Source organism: Colobus angolensis, unplaced genomic scaffold, assembly GCF_000951035.1.
Source record: "Colobus angolensis palliatus isolate OR3802 unplaced genomic scaffold, Cang.pa_1.0 Scaffold23, whole genome shotgun sequence".
In the NCBI taxonomy this organism is placed as follows: Eukaryota; Metazoa; Chordata; class Mammalia; order Primates; family Cercopithecidae; genus Colobus; species Colobus angolensis.
In genome coordinates, this window is record NW_012115488.1 from 13,450,284 (window position 1) to 13,468,102 (window position 17,819).

General features: G+C 33.9%; 1 protein-coding gene across 2 annotated transcripts in view; it reads left to right on the forward strand.

The window, feature by feature from the left end:
• Positions 1–16,467, forward strand: part of ANKRD32 (ankyrin repeat domain 32) — a 77,959-nt gene extending 61,492 nt beyond the window's left edge. Inside the window, exons 16-21 of one of the 2 annotated variants that reach the window (XM_011944275.1) lie at positions 6,249–6,394; positions 8,068–8,231; positions 9,061–9,194; positions 11,128–11,220; positions 11,635–11,817; positions 14,419–15,454. In XM_011944275.1, the coding sequence (XP_011799665.1) occupies positions 6,249–6,394; positions 8,068–8,231; positions 9,061–9,194; positions 11,128–11,220; positions 11,635–11,817; positions 14,419–14,900 (1,202 nt within the window). In that variant the 3' untranslated portion in view covers positions 14,901–15,454. Of the gene's footprint in view, positions 1–6,248; positions 6,395–8,067; positions 8,232–9,060; positions 9,195–11,127; positions 11,221–11,634; positions 11,818–14,418 lie in introns of both variants that reach the window. The other variant, XM_011944274.1, reaches the window with a different exon arrangement.
• The last annotated feature ends 1,352 nt before the right edge of the window (positions 16,468–17,819 follow it).

Genomic DNA, 17,819 nt, shown 5'->3' on the forward strand with positions numbered 1-17,819 from the left:
CCTTATGTAGATTCCCAAACTCCATATCCAGTTTAGGAAGAGTCTTTGTCTATCCTTCCCTTTTTTTTTCCTTATTTCTTTATTTCTGTAGTCCTTAATTCCTGAAATGAATGCATTTTAAACCAAGTAAGTTTTTTGTGATTCTTAGCTATAAAAGATGACTTTTATATACTTGATATTTTAAACTGCCAAATAAGTACTCTGCTACACACGTGTTTCAGTGTATCTTGATTTTATATAAAGAGAACATTCTTCAGTATGCTGTCAATCACTTTAATACTTTGAAGAGAGACTTCAGAATAGGAATCCAGGTTATATCTGGGTTCAGGATTTATTCGATGATGCCTCTGCAGAGAGAGTTCTCTTTGTATACTACCAAAGAAGATTTTTATCTGAAGCATTTTAGATAAATCTTTTTTTCTTTCTTTTTCATTGAGCTGAGGAGGTGATTACAGTTCCCTTTGTGGACTAGCTGTCCTTTGTTGCATGACTTTAACATTTGTTAGCTAACATTCAATCTTCCTGCAGAACCCTCTCTTACATTTCTTTCCCACCATTCCTAGTAGGTAGTTTAGTGGTTTTTATCCTTTTCAAAAAACAGAATTCGGGCATTATTTGCTAGAATGGGAACTAAGCATTTGACTAACGGAATTTCCTGTTTTCATTCCTTAATGAAATTTGAGTTTGGAGACCTAGTAGAGGATTAGCAATGGCTTTAGAGATTATCAGCATAGTTATATGTCTTGTTTCCAATACATAGTAATTGCCCTTAAGGAATTATAATTTATCTTATAGTTTAGCCAAATGCATGAAATATAATAAGCCTTGTATTAAAAGGATTCTATTACCTGTTATACATTTGCTTCAGTGCTTTCTTCACTAATATTCTGAGTTTCCCTTCACTTTAAAGCAGGACATTGTTATCCAATGTTATTTTCAGTTTTTACGTGACAAGTGTAAAATCCAGAACTTTGATTCTGTGAGTAACATGAACTTAAACTGAATCTTAGTATTACTATTATGATCCTGTCAACAGATTATTTTGCTCCCGAAGACCTATTAATATATTTGATCACTAACATTCAAAACTTTAGATGAGATTTAAATTGTCACTATTGAAAAGTATTTTTAAGCCTTTCTCAAAATGTACACATGTGCGCGTGCACATGCGCACACACGCAGTTGGTTGCTTAGGCTTCAAATTCGGTTATAGGTAAGCAATTTAAAAGTTTTAAACATTATTTCTTTTTTCTTTTTTTTGAGACATAGTCTTACTCTGTCCCTCAAGCTGGAGTGCAGTGGCATGATCTTGGCTCACTGCAATCTCTGCCTCCCCGGTTCAAGTGATTCTTGTGCCTCAGCCTCCCAAGTAGCTGGGATTACAGGAGTGTACCACCATGCCTGGCTAACTTTTTGTATTTTTAGTAGAGATGGGGGTTTCACCATGTTTGCCAGGCTGGTCTCAAACTCCAGACCTCAGGTGATCTGCCCACCTCGGCTTCCCAGGTGCTGGGATTACAGGTATGAACCACTGCGCCCAGCCAAAAGTTTTAAACATATATTTCTAAAAATCATTCAAATTAGTATTTTTCTATTTTCTGTCTAGTTTTTTCTTTTCTGTTAGTGCAGGTTGATGTTTAACCTTTGTCAAGAGACAGAAATCAAGTGAACATTTTATCATAAACCAGTAGCCTCCACCCTGAGGGACAGAGTGAGACTCTTCTCAACAACAACAAAAAATAATGTTTACAACTTTAAAATTGCCTAGCTATAACCAAATTTGAAGCCTAAGCAACCAACTGTGCATGCGTGTGTGCATGTGTGTACACTTGGAGAAAGGTAAAGAAAAAAGCTTAAAAATACTTTTCATTAGTGACAATTTAAATCTCATCTAAAGTTTTGAATGTTAGTGATCAAATATATTAATAGATATTTGGGAGCAAAGTAATCCGTTGACAGAATTAGTAACTCTAAGGTTGAGTTTAAGCTCATGTTAGTCACACACACAATCAAAATTCTGGGGTGTTGTAATAATGTCCGTTTTGTTCATGTTTTGATGAAGAATTTTAAAATTCATTGTCTGCCACCTCTTTTTTTTCCTCATTTCTTTTCTATGCTGATATTCCATTCTTTTTTTAAAAAAAGTCATTTATTTTGCATTATTCTTCTACTCAGTTACTATCTTTTGCTTTTCACAAGTCATTAGTAAAGATGTTATAATTTCACTGTTATGTAACTTCCAGTTGAAAATATCGATCCATCTTTCTCAATTATGGTAAACTGGATGTTCTGATTTTTCCTAGTTCAGAAGTACAAAATTCATACTGTGACACTACTCAGATTCACATCTATCAAATTCATTTCAGTTTAGTGTAATTTTTAGTTTATAATTGTTTTGTCAAGAATTAAGGCAACAGATATTTTAGAAGGTAAATAAAGTTTTTTCCATCAGATCTCATGTTCATCAGTTCCATATAGATGCCACTCTGTTGTTTCTGAACACTTTGGACAGAAATTTTCTTATCTGTATTTTAAGGTCAAGTTATCTGAAATTTCTTTTTTATGCCTACTTGAAATTCCTTATGTAGTGGCTTAAACTACAGATTAACAAACTGTTCAATGTTAAGTACCAGACAATAAATATTACTGGCTTTTTAGGCCTTACAGCCCCTTCAGGCCACTCAACTTTGTAGTTTTTAGTAAGAAAGCAACCATACACAATACATAGACAGCATGACTGTGTTCCAGTAAAACTTTATTCGTAAAAACAGGCAGCACACCACAGTTTGCCTCCTCCAGTTGTTTCAGTGGGAAAGAAGATGTCATCAAAATTTACTATAGTTTTTTTTTCATATCTTTGTAGAACTTTAATAAAACTTTTCTCAGATTACATCATTTCCTGATAAATACTTTTTCCAAACCTTTATTCACTTTTGCTTTATCTCTTAATTTCTTTCCATGCTTTAGACCTCAAAATATAAATGTTTATATGTCATTACTAATTCTCAGCCAAAATGTTTCTGTTCGTTTATTCAGCAAAATTTTACTGGCATTCTACCAGGCATTGAGCTAAACGCTTTTCTATACAGTGGAAGAGGGAAACAAAACATGGTCCTTGTGGGTTTTTTTTAACTTTAAGAGATAAACTGTAAAGTTAATATAAATATGTCATTTAAAATAAGTGCTCTGAACAGGAAAAACTAGGTGTTGAGATTGGTGAACCTACTTTTATACTGTATGACCATGGAATGCAGAACGTGAAGAATAAGTAGAAGTTTGACAGGACAGAGTGTTTTTAGTCAGAAGGTAACATTTACCAAAGCTATGAGTAGGAAAGAAGGCCTGTTTGAGACCTTCTCGTGCCTGGCTGATGGGAAGAGAGGGCAGAATAAGGCCAAAGAAGGGTTAAGGGAGTTTGTGTACGGTTTTGTAAGCCTTGTTAAGTAGTTAGAAGCTATTGAAACAAGGGAGTAGCATGATCTCATTAACTTGATTTAAAAAGATGGTCCTGGCTTGGCTCTCTATTATGAGTTATTGGTATCTGCTAACCGTTCGTTCATTCATCTGTCAAATACTAAATGTTTACTCTGTACAGATTAATGACCTATATACTGTAAGGGCTACAAGTATGACCCTTCCCTTAAAGTTCTTACAGTCCACAGGCTAATTTTCTTGTGTTCTCCTGTTCATCTGTTTTTTTTTTATTCCCCTTGACTTTTTGACCTGGTAATATATGGATCTGTCATATTATTACTTTGTATTCCTTATATCTGTAAGCCTATCAAATGTGATCCTTATTAGATAAATAGCCCCATTTGTAAATTTCAGTGTGAGACCAACTCTTTTGAACTCCGCAAGTTATTTCTGCTTTGCTTTTGCCTCTGTCTAGAGTTCTTATGTTAAGAGATCAATTGGTTGCAGTACACTAAAAAAAAGAAGTAGGCTTTTTAAGTATATAATTAGAGATTAAATGTTCATATTATCTTTTGATTCTTATCCTTCAGTTTACTGCTCGTACATTTTTAGATAATATTAATAGAGCCTCAGTAGTAGCAAGAAAACTGGTTGTAAGTAATTCTTTTCTCCTTTCCAACTCAAAAAAATTGTATCTTGGCGGGGCACAGTGGCTCACGCCTATAATCCTAGCACTTTGGGAGACCAAGGTGGACGGATCACAAGGTCAGGAGATTGAGACCACCTGGTTAACATGATGAAACCTGTCTCTACTAAAAATACAAAAAAATAGCCAGGTGTGGTGGCAGGTGCCTGTAGTCCTAGCTACTTGGGAGACTCAGGCAGGAGAGTGGCGTGAACCTGGGAGGCGGAGGTTGCAGTGAGCCGAGATCGCACCTCTGCACTCCAGCCTGGACGATACAGCAAGACTCTGTCTCAAAAAAAAAAAAAAAAATTGTATCTCTGTAGAGGCCATATTAGAAGGGATTATCTAAATTCAATGGTAATATTATCTGTTTGGGGTTAGTTGTATCTGGTTAACATCAGACCTGAAGCCATTTGCCCAAAGGTTTAAACACTCCTGATGACAAACTGCCACAAGGCAAGGGCATCAGATCTCTTTTCAAGTTTCTCAGCCTGCGTACTGATTATGTTTTGGGCTGGATAATTATTTGTTGTTGGGGCTGTCCTGTGTATTGTAGACTGTCCTATGTATTGTAGCATCCTGGGCCTTTGCCCACTAGATGCCAATAGCATCCGCTTCCCCAATGTGGCAACCAGAAATTAACAAATGTTACCTGAGAGCAAATCCTCCCTTACTTCTCTCATCCACTCTTGAAAATCGGAGTCAAGGGTCAAGGACTACAAGACACTAGATCCCCAACCTTTTATGAAGGCATCTGAGCAGGACATTGACTGGGTGTCTGCATTCTCTTCACCCTGAAAGAATTCCACCCCGAATAGAGAGGCCAGCTTTTATGCCTTATAATGCTATTAAGTTTATCATTGTCTGATTTTGAAACTATATTTTAACTTAATGCTTACAATTTTAATTCTTCTCTTCTGTTTATTATGTTTATTTTGCTAATTGTATTGACTTATTCTTTATTCTTCCAGTATTTATAGTTAATCTGCCTTATTGTATCACAACTTTTTTATGTTGTTTGTAATTTTAGCTTCTTTTGATATCCTCTTGGTTGGTCTTATTTATTCTTTTATTATCATTTTGTTGTATTTTCATCACGTTACATAGATAATATTAATAGACAGTTTATAATATTAAATAGATCACATGGGAAATAGTCACTCTTTTATCACTTTCAATTCATGGGTATATTTATGCGTTTTCATCTTATTGAAGTACTTGAGGTTTTGTATAAGAGATTTGAGGCTGTTGGTGTTTTCTTGCTTTTTGTTTCATCATTTAAAATTATCCACCATCTTGCGTGCACCTATAGTCCCAGCTACTTAGGAGGCTGAGGCAGGAGAATCGCTTGAACCTGGGAGGCGGAGGTTGCAGTGAGCCGAGATCGCACCACTGCACTCCAGCCTTGCGACAGAGCCAGACTCCGTCTTAAAAAAAAAAAAAAAAAAATTTATCCACCATCCCCCATAGTAGAGTGGGTGCAAACTTCTGAGGAAGTCTTTATACATGCTCTTGTTTCATGTTTTTCTTCGTTATACATGCTCCTGTTTCATGCTTTTCTTCTTTATACATGCGCTTGTTTCATGTTTTTCTTCTTTATACATGCTCTTGTTTCATGTTTTTCTTCTTTACCTTGTGCCTTTCCTCTTTTTCTGCAGTGGTAAGATTCATGGGTGTTGTCATAGGAAGCAGTCTACTTTCTTCCTATCAACTCGGTACTGATCATTGCAAATTAAATACTAGTATGTTCATTTAAAAACATAATTACTGGTTTTCCAAAGGAGTATCCCTATTGTGGGAAGAGATCTTTAATGGTAGTTGGAAAGTATAGTGATAAATGAAATCCCTTCTATATATTCATATGTTACCTAATCTGTATATATATAATTTCAAGACTTGTATCTGAAATAATCAAACCTAATGATTGTTTTTTCAAATGTGAGAACATGTGCCATTAAATATTTTCTCTTAAAAGTCAAGGAATAGGGATATTACCTATTTTTTGTGGGTTAAAAATCATGTGGATGAATCTTACAGGTATAAGAACTCTCATTTATTTGATGGAATAAACTTCACTAAGGAAATAGCCTATGGAAAAAAGTATATAGGATACAGCAGTAACTATATCAACTTACCTTATGTTCTCCAGACTTTTCTTCACAGGAATTAGAGATTTTCATTTGCTCCTTTTCCTCCTCCTGGCTTCAAATGTTTGTTGCAGAGGCAGTCTTTAAAAAGTTGTGTCTACAGAGCTCTGGTAGTGTTTCCTCTGAGCCACTCTCTCTTCAGAAAATGGTAAGCACCTCTCTATTCTGAAGTGAGTTCACAAACTCAATTTATTTATTTATTTATTTATTTATTTTGAGACAGAGTCTTGCTCTGTTGTCCAGGCTGGAATGCAGTGGCGTGATCTCGGCTCACTGTAAGCTCTGCCTCCCGGGTTCATGCCATTCTCCTGCCTCAGCCTCCCTAGTAGCTGGGACTACAGGCACCGGCCACCACACCCAGCTAATTTTTTTGTATTTTTAGTAGAGACAGCGTTTCACCATGTTAGCCAGGGTGGTCTCGATCTCCTGACCTTGTGATCTGCCTGCCTCAACCTCCCAGAGTGCTGGGATTATAGATGTGAGCCACTGTGCCTGGCCCACAAACTGAATTTTAAAATATTCTTGGTTATTTCAAGTAAGTAGGCAGAATATATTAATTCATAAATCTTTCAATTCTGTATAAAAGCTAGTATATTTCTATCTCAAAATAGAGTAGTGAAAGCCAGCGGCAGTGCTGATTGCCTGTAGTTCCAGCTGCTCAGGAGACTGAGGCGGGAAGATTGCTTGAGCCCCAGAATTCGAAGCTATAGTGCATTATGATTGCACCAGTGCGTAGCCACTGCATTCCATCCTGCACAACATTGTGAGACCCCTTCTCCAGGGGCAGTTTGGGGAAGGTAATCACCAAATAGAAATTTTAAGGTGGAGCTTGATGGCCCCTTCCTATAATTCTAACACTTTTGGAAGCTGAGGCAGGAGTATCCCTTGAGCCCAGGAGTTTGAAACCAGCCTGGGCAACATAGCAAGACTCTGTCTCTAAAAAAAGTTAAATTGGCTGGGCATGGTCGCATATGCCTGTGGTCCCAGCTACTTGGGAGGCTGAGGTGGGAGGATCCTTAATCCCAGGAAGTCGAGGCAGCAGTGACCTGTAATAACCATTGTACTCTAGCCTAGGTGACATACTAAGACCCTGTCTCAACAACAACAACAACAACAACAAAAAGAAAAATTTTAATTTCTTTTGAGCATAGCCAAGGGTTGATCATAGAAAAGTAAAAAAAATCCTTGTTCTCTAATAAAATTCGTATGTGAGGTTATTATTTTGGAAAGAACTAGATCCAGCAAAATGGTATTTAAAAAGCAAAATATTATGCATATAAGCTACAATAGATTTAAAGTTTTACAGTTTTATTTTGGCTGTCTTTAGATATGAATATCCAGTAGCTCTAGCAATCTGGTCAGATTAGGCAAATTCTGTTTTGCAACAATCCTTGCCTTTAAGGATGTTTTTATTCCTTATTTTGTTTTCTATTGAAGAAAGACTTGTTTTCTGCTGAAAAAAGGCATTATCAAAATGGAAATTAAGAAATACCAGTTGTATGTAAATCATACATATAAAATATGCAGATGAATCATACACATTGGGCATAAGACTAATCAAAAGAGCTTTCTTAAATGAGGATCAAAATTGAATTAGAAAAAAATTATTTTTAAGGTATTTTTCTGTTTGTTCACATGATATTGACTATGACACAAAGCTAGCTTTCTTAATATTTTATTATGTTCAACCAAGATAGAGTGGCAACCATAGTGATGCAACCAGGAAAATATAACCAAATGTAATGATGAAATGAATCAAATAATTTCTCTTTACTGCTGTTTTTGTAGTTGAGAAAATAACGTGATACTATTTTTCAACAGTTATATTCCTATTTACCAGCCTTGGGGAAAACTGGTGTGCTTGGGTCTGGAAAGATTCAGATATCAAAGAAAATAGGACAGCGGCCTTGTTTTGACTCTCAGAGAGCCTTACTAATGTTGAATGGTACTAAACAAAAACAAGTCGAAGGGCTGCCGGAGTTACCGTAAGTGATGCTGATATCCCAGCTGTGCTTTGTTTTGGAGTACAGCTCTTTTTCTGATGCATTTCTTGAACTTTATGGTTATCTGTGATACTGTCTGAATTATATTGATTAGATCAAAACTCAATTTTAGATCTAGTTGATCAACACTTTCTGTTTCTGTAGTTCAAGGTACATGCTTTCTTTCTGCTTCCCAAAAGAAATAAAACTGCTCATCAAATTATTGATGAATTGTTGATGAAATACAGTTTCACACAATTTTTGCTCTATGATTTGAATTACTACTTTGCCATAATATAGATGGGATTTCTAGGAGAGATGCAATTAATGCCTTCTGGCTAAAATGCATGGTCATATGAGATATCGTATATCGTAATAGTAGTTTTCCCAAAATGAGAAACCTCCTCTAAAAGTATAGGGTGTGTAAAAGTGTATGTCGTATAAAACTCAGTAAAGTTCTGTGAGAGGAAGAAGAGAATAGAATCAGAATATGAAAGTAAGAATGGGGAGCAGAGGCCTGCTTGATCTTAGCTTTCTGCTTTATTCTCTCTGCCAATATATGGTTTAACTGGTCTTTTGCTCTTTATTTGACATTTTATATTTATAAATTTAGTGAGCAGTTGGGGGAGTAAGACTAATAAAAGAAAATTAGTGCACTGAAATTTGTTTCTACACAGTTGAAATAAATTTTAAAATTAGAAAGCAGTAAAGATTGAATGAGCAAAGGGGTTTAAATTAAAAGGAGGCTAGACTTTTAAAAAATACCATCTAATGTATGCTGGCACGCCTTGCTGAAAAACAAGCTTTCCTTATTTCTTACTTTTCCTTTCAGAGACTTGAACCTTGCTAAATGTTCCTCATCATTAAAAAAATTGAAAAAGAAGTCAGAAGGAGAATTGTCCTGTTCCAAGGAGAATTGCCCCTCTGTAGTTAAAAAGATGAATTTTCACAAGACTAATCTAAAAGGTATTCCAAGTATCTAAATTAATTTATGCTAAGAACTTTTCGTGGTTATAGTCAGTACTTGCAGGTTTCACACATTTGCCCTGATGAATACTTGAACTTAAATATTGGACTAGGTCCAGGAAGTACCTTCTTGGATAACGTATTATTTTCTTCAACTGTCATTTATGCAAAGAAAGTGATTGTTTAATACCCAGTATAATAGAGTATTCCTTCCTTTTTTCCCTCTCCCTGCCATTACAGATATGAAACACAGTGTAGCATTCATTGAGCTCATTCCAGACTTGCCCGCCTTACTTTTCTATTCCATCTCAACCTGTGCTGCTTAGGATCAGTGTCTTCTGATTTGAAAGTATAATTCAGTCTTCATCTCTTTCAGTCCTAGACATTTTGTGAACAAAGAATGAAGAGTAGGCTATGTTACATAGCTGTGTTAAGCATATGGGCTCTTTTCTTCCAGGCATTGAGCCCAGACTATGAAATGTGTTTGGCTTTTGGTTCTAACTATACTGGAACCTAAGTACCTAAAGGATGAAATAACAAAAATAGCGTAATAATTCACTTTGGCACGTCTTTTACTTAGACACCTCTTAACTTGCAAATGAATCTTCCAGAAGTCTTTACCTGGCCAAAGTAAATTGCTGAGTCTTTTTTGTTGTTGTTGTTATTTATGAGTTATATCTTGTTTTTAATACAAATATTAACATTATGACACCCATGGAAATAGTGACAGTGAAGTGCTTATATTTCAACATGATATAAGTTCATAATTCCATATTATAGATTCAGAATAACTGTCCATTTGGCTTGGAATATGAAAATTGTATTAGATGAGAACTCAGATATTAATTTCACAAATCACCGTTCTTTTTCTTTGTTTTATTGTTTCAAAAAGTAAAATGAATATGAATGATTTTAGGCAGAACAGCAGAAGGAACTGGGAGAGAGGAAGAGAATTGAGATATAGTAGAGAAAAACTTCAAAAGCTTTTTATGCATGTAAAAAATGTTTTTGTAGAAGTTACAGAGATAATCTGTAAAACTGAACACTGTAAAAATGTGCTTAGTATTTTATAGCAATAACAAATTTGATTCAGTATTTCATTTTGTTTCCTGAGCAGTCATTTATAGTAATTTTTTTAAAATTCCCCTTAAATAATCACTTATATCTTATTAACCTTGGTTATAACAGTGATGGATATAGACAATTTTAGCCAGAAGGCATTAATTGCATCTCTCCTAGAAAAAACCTTGTCTTTCTATTTGTTATTCTTGTTCAGCTTTAAATGGTACTAGGGATTTTTTTTTTTACGTGTGTGTGTGTGTGTGTGTGTGTGGTGTGTTTATATTAAGATTCCTCCATTTCTCCCTCTCTGTGCTGTTGTAGCCAAGCCAGACAGCCTATTGAGAAGCAGCAAACCATCTGTTAATGGATTTGAAGTTCTGAATTATACTTGAGTGTGTAGAGGCACTCATGCTTAGCCAGAAACATTCATTTGAATTAAGCTATAAATGCTGTATAAAAAAGAGCCATACATTTAACGTAGGTTCATGAATAAATTTAAGAGAGGGCAATTGCACTCTAAACTTTTATTGCTGCAAAACCCAGTATTTTCGGTGTTCTCTGATCATTTGGGGGTTTTATAGCAGGATTGAAGCTTTAAACCTTGAACTAGGGGAGACAATGCCTGTGTTAAACCTTTTGCGGTAGAATTTCATTGCTGAATTGCTGATAGAACAGAAGCAGTATGGATTGGTGGGGGTCCTTCCCCTTCCCCCCCCTTTTTTAATGCAGGAGATGTTTAAACCAGTCAAAAGGAAAACTCAATAAATAATTTTCTGGCATGGGGCCAGATCTCCTAGTTCATGCCCTTTGATTATTTTCTTTAGTTGATATCTTGTCTTCTCTGGAATAATCTATTAATTTTTTATGGCAGGAGAAACAGCCCTGCATAGAGCTTGCATAAATAACCAAGTGGAGAAATTGATTCTTCTTCTCTCTTTGCCAGGAATAGACATCAATGTTAAAGGTAAGTTTTAAATCTTTGTGGTCTAGTCTAATGTCTTAATATTTGTGATATTAAACAGTTTTATATCACATTAAGAAAAATTATTTAAGTAAATTTACCTAAGATATCTTAAAAGTATAAGAAAAATTTCTTAGCAAAGCCAAGAAATTTCATATATTGATTTATAACTAATAGTATAAAAACATTTTTTGTGTTCATATTTTGATAATACCCAATATTAATATTTTAAAATTGTTTTTATTTTAAATTTTTAAGGTAGAAATATGATTACACCCTAGACATTTTTATCACAGCGTTCTTTTTGTATATGAAGCACCTAGAAAGTCACACTGATGAGAAAAGTAGAACATCAGTACTTTCCTACCAAAAGTCCTACTTCTGCCGTTTTAAAACTTGCCTTGATTTCTAATTTAGACAATGCTGGCTGGACGCCTTTGCATGAAGCCTGTAACTATGGCAACACAGTGTGTGTCCAGGAAATTTTGCAACGTTGTCCAGAGGTAGATCTGCTCACTCAAGTGGACGGGGTGACTCCTTTGCATGATGCACTGTCAAACGGACATGTAGAAATTGGCAAGCTGCTACTACAGCATGGGGGTGAGTGTGTTTATGCTAAATGGGTTTTGATAAATTATCCAGTTTTTTGATGAATCCTGCAGAGGTAGATAACATTTTATGTTTAAAATCTGTAAGGAAAGATGCCTTTATTTCATATTAATGAAAAAGTAAGGATAAAAAGTCTCCTAAAATGTAAGCACCCTTTATTAGTAGAGATAAAAGCCTTTTCATAATATGTATTTGTTTATGTATGTATGTATTAAGCCTATTTAGGTTCGTGTATGAGAGTTTATTTTTGAATTGAGTTTGCTGGTTTTAAATATTTGTCCTTTTCCTTCAGGTGTGTAATGTCTTTGTGAGCCAGTCATTTCTGAAAGCTTATTGATAAAGAAATACAAATGTTCAATTGTGATTGCCTGGATTTTTTCATTCTTTTTTCATTTCCTGTATATAACTACAAACTCAATCTTATTTTTAATGAGTCATTTCTGTACAGACTGTAAAAAATGATATCCTAGAATATTTTTCATCACTCACATTTTGCAGCCAATTAAGTTAAAGCAGGAGGATTTTCAAATGGTGATAACTGTTATGCAGGGGTTTTGTGAAGGAGGGTAGCTTGAACTGAATATTCATCTGTGTTTTTCCTGCTGATTTTTGTTCTTTGCTTTCAGCAAGGCCCCACATTATTTCGGTGTCATTCTTCTTATATCTAAACTGAATAATGTAAATTGTACAACAAAATGTTCAAAACGGATTGGTGTTTTTAAAGAAAAAAGAAAACTGATGACCAGCTTAGAATATGGAAACAAAGATTTGTAGAAATTACTTGTCGCTTTTATTTGTATTAATTTTACATTTAAATTTAACGTTATCTTATCCTGTAATTAAAATATTTGTGCATAAAGACAAAAAACATATTTTCTTAAGATGTCTTTTTAGTGTATATGCATCTAAGGAAGGCTGTATAGCGTGGTAGTTTAAGACATTTGGTTATATATAGTCTTCTCCTGCCCCCTAAAGGCCTTAGTGTGTCTCTTTTACTGATATCATTTCGTAGTCAATATATTTTTCAGTTCTTCTACCTTTTTTTTTTTAGTATTCTGTGTTTACTAAACCGTAAGTTCACCTCCTCGGTGTTTTATTTTTCTACTCAACCATGTGTCTGGCATTCAGGCCAATATTTGTTAGGAGCCATTATTGTATTAGGTCCAGCTCTTCAGTAGAGTATGGCATTATACCAACCAACGTGAATTTTTCTAGGGCCCTTAGTGGAGAATAATAAAGAGATGAGTTTCTCATCCTAGAAGAGGAAATCTAATTGTATTTGTTTTTATCAAGGTCCTTTGGCAATTGTACAGACTTGTTTCTGCCTTAGTCATATTCTGGGTTTGGACCTGTCAAGTGGTTTGACACTTATATTGAAGTAACTGCATTATCTATTCATTGTGAGTCACTCAGCCTCGAGAGCAATAATTTCAAGAATTTATTTATATCTCTAAAACCTTTGTTTACTTTTGGTGTCCTGTGTCCGTAATTTTGTCTCTTCTTCTTCTTTTTTTTTTTTTTTTTTAAACAGAAGTAACTTGAAACAATTTTTTTGAGATGTTGGCACAGTGAAAAGGAGCCTAATTTTGTTTTAAATTATCTTCTTTCCATAAGTTATACATTAATCATATTATCAATGGTTGATCTTTTATATTAAGTACATTTTATATCTATGCTATTATATATGTCTGATCAGAATCATCATTAAGAATTTTAGCAGTTATAATCAGTTCTCTCTTTCTGACAATATGATCTATGTTATAATGGTAGGACCTTGTGATTATGTCTGCTAGTACTAAAACTTTTATATCCCCTGTAACGTTTTTATGGCCAAGTGCATAAATAATTATAAGACTTGACTGATGAAGGCACAAAGTACTCCTATGCTTTGCTATGTAACTAAATACTGAGTTATGTTTTGCCTCCTCCACATCATCCTTTAGTACCTAGGGGATAAACTCTTATCTTTAGTACTTTCTGAGTAGGTAGTTAAATGAGTTTATCTTGTATAGATGGATGAGATCTGAGTTTGATCTAGAATTAATTAATATGTAATTTGTGTGAATCATTTACCTGTACTAAACATTGAACACAAGCAAGGGTAATATGAAAACTGTGTCCTCTATCTGTGCAAGATTTTGCAGTCTTTGCACTGCTAGAATTGTTTATTAGCAATGAAAGGAGCACTACTTTTTCCTCTTGGTGATATTTTGAGATACCCCTGAGACTCTTATACAGAATATATAAGATGAATACATTTTTAAAATTTCTTCTGGGAACGCTGAAATTCTTAAGATGATAATTGATAAAGTTTTATAAAAGTTTTTTTTTAAATATATTTGTAGTTGTATTTATTATTTATTTAACTAAGGCACGCACGTTTGGGGAAACCTTATTAGGTAATTGACTAGAATTTTTTTAATGTACCTTTATTAGTCTATATATATAGCCAGTTAATTGTGTCAACCTGAATTAATACAAAATATGATTGTAAAGAAAGCCCTGGATGCTTTGGGAGAAAAGAGAAAACAGCTGTTAAGCTGCCAAAATAGAAGTGTTTTACATGTAACATTTTGCATTTTCTTTTCACAGGCCCAGTGCTTTTACAACAGAGGAATGCTAAGGGAGAATTGCCCTTGGACTATGTGGTTTCACCTCAAATCAAAGAAGAACTGTTTGCTATTACAAAAGTAGAAGATACAGTGGAGAACTTTCATGCACAAGCAGAGAAACATTTTCATTACCAGCAACTTGAATTTGGCTCATTTTTACTTAGTAGGATGTTGCTAAATTTTTGTTCAATTTTTGATTTATCTTCAGAGTTCATTTTAGCTTCCAAAGGGTTAACTCATCTAAATGAACTGCTTATGGCTTGTAAAAGTCATAAAGAAACCACCAGTGTTCATACTGACTGGTTATTGGATCTTTATGCTAGAAATATAAAGACATTGCAGAAACTCCCACATATTCTTAAGGAACTGCCTGAGAATTTAAAAGTGTGTCCTGGAGTACACACTGAGGCCTTGATGGTAACATTGGAAATGATGTGTCGGTCAGTCACAGAGTTTTCATGATGATGCTAGAAAGGATGGATTGACTTTCTAAATCTGTTCAGTTTGCATTGGCACTTACTGTGGACTTCATAGCTTACTGACAGATAGTAATTTGATTTATTTATTGACAGACAGCCTTGCTAAATTTTAAAAGCATTTTTTAAAAAACTTCTGCAAAACTCTAGTATGGGCTTCTGACTTTTTCCATGGTATAGAATTTGACTCAAAAGTAAAAATAATTTTGTTTTAGTATATCCTACTTTCATTAATCTTTAATTTTTTTGTTCTGAAAGTGATATATTGTACGTGTAAAATTAATTTAAATATTTTTTCAAATCAAAATGTAATGTCCTGTATTCTAGATGTTCTAGGTCTTAGAATCATGGCAAGGATATTCATACAAATGTGTACCTATAAACTTGTAGCTCCTGACTCTTATGGATGGATTTTGAGGAAAAAACAAGACTAAACAAAAAACATGTAGCTCCCTATTTTTTCTCTCTAGGTTGTTGGACTGAAATATGCATTTTAGCTTTGCGTGTTTCTAAAATAAACATTTCTAAAATTTACAGTAATAATATTCTTTTGGTTTTTAAATGCAGCAAATACGCAGAGTCTGACAGTTCAATTCTTTGATCTGTTTTATTTTAGCAATTCATATACAAAATATATGTCGCTGCCCTATGTAACCAATATTCTGTACCTGAAAATATTCTGCTGCATAAGTTTATGAGTTTAATATTAAGATTATGAGTGGCATCTAAGTAATAGATTTGAGATTATTTAAGATCTTAATATATAATGTGAATTTACTGAGTAGTAATGTTTTAATTTGCAGTTTTTCCTAATAGCAGTTTGTAGTAAAACTAAAAGAAAGGGTATAGATAATAACCACTTTTGAAATTGGAGTTTCTTCACTACTGGGAGTAAGTTACATTATGGTACAGGTGGAAAATAAACACTTCCATTTAGCTTTTATGTAACTCAAGTGATGACTTTACAGCAGTTAATCTGCAAAAGCAGCACACTTCAGTTTTATTTTGCAAATAGATATTTTAACAAGATACAAATGCTCAGTATCATATTACTGGGTTTGTAATCTAAATTGAAAACTGCTACATCAGTATGAAAAAATATTTAAATAAATAATTTTTCATACATACTCAAGAAATACTAGTTTCTATTTAGCCTTCAAATTTGACATCATGCAAATCTCTTTATTATTAATCTGCCAAAGTATCAGAGAAAAAATTATATAGTGAAGACTAAGAAAAGTTTAAATACTTTTAGAGAGTAAAGTGCTTCTCCAGTTGATGAATAAGAATGTTTTTTATTCCAAGAAGTTCCTCTTTATAATGGTGTCTGGGATAGTGTTTGTTTGGTAAACTAATATAAACTTGTAAACATAGGCTTTGACATCATACATATTTTCAAATCCTTGTCTAGTTCCTTAATAACTAAATTGCAAGGCAAATTCTTTTCTGAGCTTGGTTTTCCTACATGCCAAATAGAAATCACACCAGGTAGCTTTGTCATGATAGAAGCCTATCACATCATATGACACTTAATAAATATCGTTTCCTTTCTAGTTCTTACCTCCTCTTTTGATTATAATGAGTCATTTAGACAAAAGACAAGATAGTAATTGTTTAAGTTGGTAGTAATTCTAAGGTAATTAAGTAATCAACATCATGAGTTAGGGTTTTATACTGTTAAGACAAAGTAGTTTTCCAAATTAGATGTTCATAAGATGTATTTGTTTAGCTGCAATTAGCATTAATATTTTGTAATTGACTGTTCTGTCTGCCAACTTCTACAAGCAGTGATGACACGAAGTGTGAAACAGATGTCATTGAGGTCTCTGCCTTTAGGAAGTTTTACACTTCTTCGAAAGTCCAACATGGCAAACACAGGTTACTGTGTTCTGTGCCGTGGCTAACAATACCAGTATATGAGTATGAATTTAAATTTTCAATAAAAGTCTTCATTTCCAAAATTAGTTTTTATACTTTATTTTAGAAAACATAATAATAATTGCCCAAATCTATCTTGGAGGTATAGGAAGAAGAAATTCTCAATAAGTATAATTCATTGTCTTAGTCCTAGATTTTCAATTGCAGACTTTTCAAAGTTGCATATGAAGACAAGGTTGAGAAATGCTATTCTTCGTTGTATTTTGCCAGATGTGATATCATAGTTCTATGGAATCATATTTTTAAAAATTTCTATAAGAGACCTTATTATAGTGTAAATAAAATTGGAGAGGAGATTTCTGAGCAGTTAAGATTCCGCTTTTCCCCATGCAGTGTTTACTGGCAGTTTCTTAAATTTCTTTGAAGTTAGAGTTTTCTAGGTTGTTAATTTTTAATTTCACTTTGCAGATTAAAATCGTCCAAGTATATACATATTCTGTCATTTTCCTCATTCCAAGATGACTAGAAAAACATTTATCCTCATAAAAGTCAAATGTGAAATTAATTCTTTTGAATTCAGCATTTCTTGAACACCTACTCTGAACCAGGTGGTGTGCTTGACAAGGGCTAACTACCAAAAAAGAGGAAAGGCCCACAGTCTAGGAAGGTAAATAAGGCTTAAGTATTGTGAATTTTATTTTCTTCTACATCTGGTAAAAAATTAATTTCAGTTTTGTAGGTTTCTGAAATTTTCAGTAATAATTGGTGTTCTGTTTTACTTTATAAATGTGAATATTCAAGTGTCCACTACTTTAATCCTTTGGTGAGTATTATTTTAGCAATTTTATTTCAGCATGGATAGGATGTAGGGTGTGCTTTTGCAGTCTTAGTATTTTTAAGCAAGTACAAATGCATTAACACTAAGATACTGTATATAACCTCCAGAAAATATCTGCCATTTTTGTTTATGCTGTTATAGAAAGTTAAATTAAATGAATACCTTCACATGAAAAAGAATACTGGTGGA